The sequence below is a fragment of the Acyrthosiphon pisum genome, chromosome X (genome assembly GCF_005508785.2).
Source record: "Acyrthosiphon pisum isolate AL4f chromosome X, pea_aphid_22Mar2018_4r6ur, whole genome shotgun sequence".
NCBI classification, from domain to species: Eukaryota; Metazoa; Arthropoda; class Insecta; order Hemiptera; family Aphididae; genus Acyrthosiphon; species Acyrthosiphon pisum.
Genome location: NC_042493.1, coordinates 57,839,512 through 57,844,812, shown reverse-complemented (window position 1 = coordinate 57,844,812; position 5,301 = coordinate 57,839,512). Strand labels below are relative to the sequence as shown.

Genomic DNA, 5,301 nt, shown 5'->3' with positions numbered 1-5,301 from the left:
AAATATCAAAAGACATTTAAAATATTTTAGCCACTTAGGTATTAACATTTGAGACTGAGACCATACATTTTTTTTTTCATATGTATATATAAAACTTGTCAAAATTATGAAAGTAAATTATCAATTAAAAAATGTTTTAAAACGTTTAATTTTAAAAGCAATGGCTTTAAAATGTAATACAAGGTTTCTCACTCGTAGTTTGATAGTTAATATTGGAACTCAAAATTTGATAAAATATCAAAACTACATTTTTTCATAGACATTTTAAGTTCAAATTTGCACAAAATTAAATATTTACAAATGAAGAATGACGTTGTTAGTATTGTTAAGTCTGTATAGATTATGTATCACAGAACATGACTAATAGGATAGGTATGATTCATGGTTGAAATAGGTATACTGTATATTTCAAACACAGTAGATTATAGTCTATAATCCACTATAATCTAATGTGATTTCACCATGGTATAATTACAAAAAACTAGTTTTAGTCCAGTTTACGCATATTCTCCTTACGTCTATTCTACACGTTTACTATTCTCTTAGATCTTTGAATTTCATTGGTCTGCTATATCAATAGGATATTATAGAAAACGGAGAACTAGACAACTACGCGTAAACGTACGTGATAGACGTAACAAGGGTGGTATGCGTATTACAAATAGTGATCATACCTATTGTCACAGAATATACCACGGTTGTAGATATACCGTTTATCTTATACCGTGAAAGATACCTATGAAACCTATTGTCTTTGATATTATTATACCAAGGTATTGGTTTATGAAACTAAACAGACAAAACAATGGGTCATGGCGTTCGCAATGTTAGCAATTTTTCATTGTTTCGCAAACAGACGGTCCGAATTTCCAACATTTACAGCCTTACCACGACTGTACCACGAGAGAGTATTACAGTTTTGCGCATGCAGACCGTAGGCATTCCCCCACTTTGTGCCATTGAGTGTACGTCAAATACGTGGCGATGCGCGGAAACGAACGTGTTTTCGTCGGGCGACAGTAATCCTCTCTCGTGGGCCGCAGTATAGAATTTGCTCTTGGTTTGACGGTCTTGTGAGATACATCATAATATATCATGGGCCAATGTTAAATCTTGTGCAATATCTTAAATCGTCATCGTGATTTCTATACGTCAAGAATGTGAGTATGTATAGTTTATTTTATTATGATCCATCATAAATTAATTTAGTTTGGTTGATCAGGTTATTCATATCAATATATCATGTGCTGCAATATAATAACGTTTACTCAGTAAATCGCGGACATTCCCCCCCCCCCTGATATATTTTTGATGCGGACATTTCTCCCCCCCATTTTTATTATTTATTTATTATATTTTTAAGGCTTCTTTAACGATATCGATATTGTGGACTTTTTTTCGGAAATTTAGGTATCGAAAACCGTAATATATCGATAATAGATGTACAGCAAGCTGAATTGATTTTAATGCCAAAGCTATTGAATAATTATTTTAAAACAATTAATTGTTAACTAATACCTACTAGTTACTACCTAGTACCTAGTCAATTGAGTATTGACAATTATGATAGTCATAGAGATATCGGAATATCGATATATTGATACCTAAATGTTTTTTTCCGATATCGCAATTCAATATCTCACAATTCAAAAATATATCGTTGAAGAAGCCTAAATTATTTTACATCATACCTACTTATTTTTATTTTTATTGTTTAATGTAAGTAGTTCAGTTGATCAAACATATATTTATAATCTTATATATTTATGAAAATAAAAATAATTTTATATATTTTAAAAAAAAAATTTCATATTAAAAAATAAATGATATTATATCATTCAATTCAATATTATTAGTCAATAATATAACTTTAAAAAAAAATGGGGGGGGGGAAATGTCCACATCAAAAATATGTCGGGGGGAATGTCCACTTATAATACCTAGTACCCACCTATATTATATTCTTTAATCGTGATTTTAATAAATTACTGTAGTACGAAAAATGACGAGAAGCCACGAAGATAATTTATATGGTACCAACGAGTAAGTTTATTGCTTCCATCTATTTAGTATTTGCCGACTATGAACCACTGATTCACATTTTGGTAATTTTGTAGGGAAACACAACAATAGTTACCTACTTTTTTTTTCTTAGTGTAAATAACTTGTTATTTTTTTTTTTACAGAAATTTACAATTTTGAATTTTCAACTACTACTCTACCACTCAGAAAATCTCAGCAAAGCAAACAGCTAATAATGGCACTGGTCATCGATCCATTTTTATTTGTCAAAATGCAATTACCTCAACTTGAACTGACGGCTGAGGACATAGCCTTTGCAACAAAAAATGACCCAGAATTGATAAAGTTGCATAAAAAAATACTTCTACATTCAAACAAATATGGTAGTTATTGGATACGTGATGGATGCATTCTATTTGGCACACGGATTAGGATTCCAAAAATGTTACAAAATTATATTTTAGAATATATTCATATAGAACATGTAGGTACAATTAAGATGATAGCATTAGCACTTTCATATTGTGTCTACTGGCCAAGTATTGATAAAGACATTGAAAATCTTGTAAGAAATTGTCTTCCATGCATCGAAATACGACTTGCGCCAAATAAAGAAATTCTGCATAATTGGGTGGCTCCCAAGGAACCCTGGGAAAGAATACATATTGATTATGCTGGTCCATTTATGGACAATTTGTTTTTATTGGTTGTTGATGAATATTCTCTGTGGCCAGAAGTTTTTATCTCAAATTCTTCATCTGCATCAAGCACTATTGAAAAGTTAAAATTATTGTTTTCTAGTTTTGGTCAACCCAGAGTTCTTGTTAGTGATAATGTATCCTCGTTTATGGGAGAAGAATTTCAGACTTTTTTGAAAAGTTTTGGTATAAAACACTGTACAGGTGTTCCTTACAATTCAAAATCATATGACAATGTGGTAAGATTTATATTCGCCTTGAAACACGCGCTCATAGAACTTAAAGGTCAGGTCAGTTATGAACAAGATAAACTGAATACATTACTGTTCACGTGCAGACGTTCACCGATCATATCTAATATAGAGAGTCCAGCAAATTTGTTTTTAGGACGAGATTTAAGATCTAACCTGGACTTCCTCAAATCACCGGCAATTAAGAACAAAGTCATGAAAAACGAAAATAATATAAGAGATGCAACTCCATCTCAATTATTCCACTTTGGTCAAAAAATAGCTGTATTTAATAATGTAAATGGATTTATAATTAATGCAGATACCTCAAAATATCTGACAGTTATGGTGAATGGAAGATTGATTCGCCGTCATGTTGATAAAGTGATTCCTTTACCAGTCATTAAATCATTTTCAAGGATTCAAAAAGACACACAACTGGTTCAACCTGAGAAGCTAAAGAGATCAATCAAACCGATAAAACGTTTAATTTGTAATATATAAATAGGATTTGGATGTTTATGACTTTTTCATATTTTTTCTTTTAGTTGTGCATGTGCACTTTGCAGACCAAGTTTTAAATTAATTTTGCATGGCATAGAATCATATGTATACATTAAATTTTGTTTTGCATATTTAAGGATTTTTATCAATAAATATACATATTTTAAATCAGAAAAACTAAACACTAAATTATATAATATTATATAAACCCATTGGTAAGCATTATTTGTTTTACCACAGAATAGATTAAATTTAATCTATTTTGTGGTTTTACTGCCAACTTAAATGAGAAAATATGAAAAATGTAGTTTTTAATAACTTTATCTTTACTTATCAGTTATCTTTACTATAATGCATTGATGCTTTCATTATGTTCATACACAGGCACAATTAATGATAGTTTATGGCACATGTTATATACCTACTTGATTGTACAATTTTTACTACACTTACATTTTTACATTATTTTAAATTAATCTCTTTATACTATTGCAATACATACATATTTTAGTATTAAATATGTGTATTCATTACACACATAAGTACATAACGGGTACCTATGTATAAAAATATAGATACTAATATATTGTGTATGTATGCATTTTTTATAATTTTTATATTGATACACAATAATACAATATCAATTTAATTTTTATTATTTTTAATTAGATTTTAACATAACTACTAATAAATATTGAGTAACCTTGTTTTAAATTTACAATGCATAGCTATAATAATAGAATATTTTATAAATTTTTAACTATTAAATAATTTGCAAATTTTCATGATTTTGTCAATATTTTAACTTTAATTAATGCTTATAATATAATATTTATATTGTTATTATTAATACGGTAGCCGGTTAAGTTGAATTATTATTATTTGTTTATTATCATAATTGTATATATTATATAATAATATACTTTAGAAGTTTTAAGCACCCACAAATAATATATTTTAAATATAACACAAAAAAAACTAAAACCGTTCTTCTTCATTAAAATATTTAGTTCCATCCAAATTTAAATATAAAATAACTATAAAAAAAAAAAGGTCATCAAGTGAAATATATGTTGAAAGCAAGCCGGGCATAAACGCGTTAATAAGTTAAAAGTTAAGTTAATTTTAACTTTTAACTTAACTTTTTAAAATTTATATTTCCATCAACTTAATTCTTAACTTATTTTAACTGATATAAACTTAATAAATAACGAGTTACTTTTAATAAAATTCAAGTTAAGTTAATTTATAAATAATTAAATAAAAATAAAAATTATTATTGATATTACAGAGGTAACCATTTACTAGATTACAGTAGGGAAATACAAATATAGTTAAATTAACCTCTTGTTCCATTAACCAGAATTCTTCAAGAAAAATAACTCAATTAGGTAAATACATATTATAGATGTAGCAATAGCTAATTAAATTATAACGTATAGGTGTATCTTATATATAAAGAATAAAGATATACCTACCATGGCATACGGGCATATTGTAATAATAATAATTAATAAATACTAATAACAGACTAATAAGTAATATGATATTATTTATTTTTATTGATATAGATACAAATCAAAAATGTACAATTCTCGAGAACATATTGTAAAATATTTTCGGCATAAATAGGTTATTTTTAAATTAAAACTAATTGAGCATCTCATGTATATTTATGTTTCGAATGTTTATATCTATAAACAGTCAATATTGTCAGTAGACAAAATAGTCATAGCCCACATGGGTTCACTTTTCGTTCTCGGCTCTCTCAGCACGCAAGATTTACAATACCGTGTTTCAGTTTTTGTGTAACCATGATGTGATTATCAGTGTCCAGTGAAATATGT

General features: G+C 27.9%; 1 protein-coding gene across 3 annotated transcripts; it reads left to right on the top strand.

Moving 5' to 3' along the window:
• The first annotated feature begins 657 nt into the window (after positions 1-657).
• Positions 658-3,556, top strand: LOC100574094 (uncharacterized protein K02A2.6-like). Of its 3 annotated transcripts, none has more exons than XM_016805287.2 (3): positions 658-1,160; positions 1,995-2,043; positions 2,187-3,556. In XM_016805287.2, exons 2-3 carry the CDS (start codon positions 2,031-2,033, stop codon positions 3,452-3,454), a joined length of 1,281 nt encoding a protein of 426 aa, XP_016660776.1. In that variant the 5' UTR covers positions 658-1,160; positions 1,995-2,030; the 3' UTR covers positions 3,455-3,556. The 3 variants fall into 3 exon arrangements, with proteins under 3 accessions (XP_016660776.1, XP_016660777.1, XP_003245258.1); XM_016805288.2 differs by having other exon boundaries at positions 658-1,164; XM_003245210.4 differs by lacking the exon at positions 1,995-2,043.
• The last annotated feature ends 1,745 nt before the right edge of the window (positions 3,557-5,301 follow it).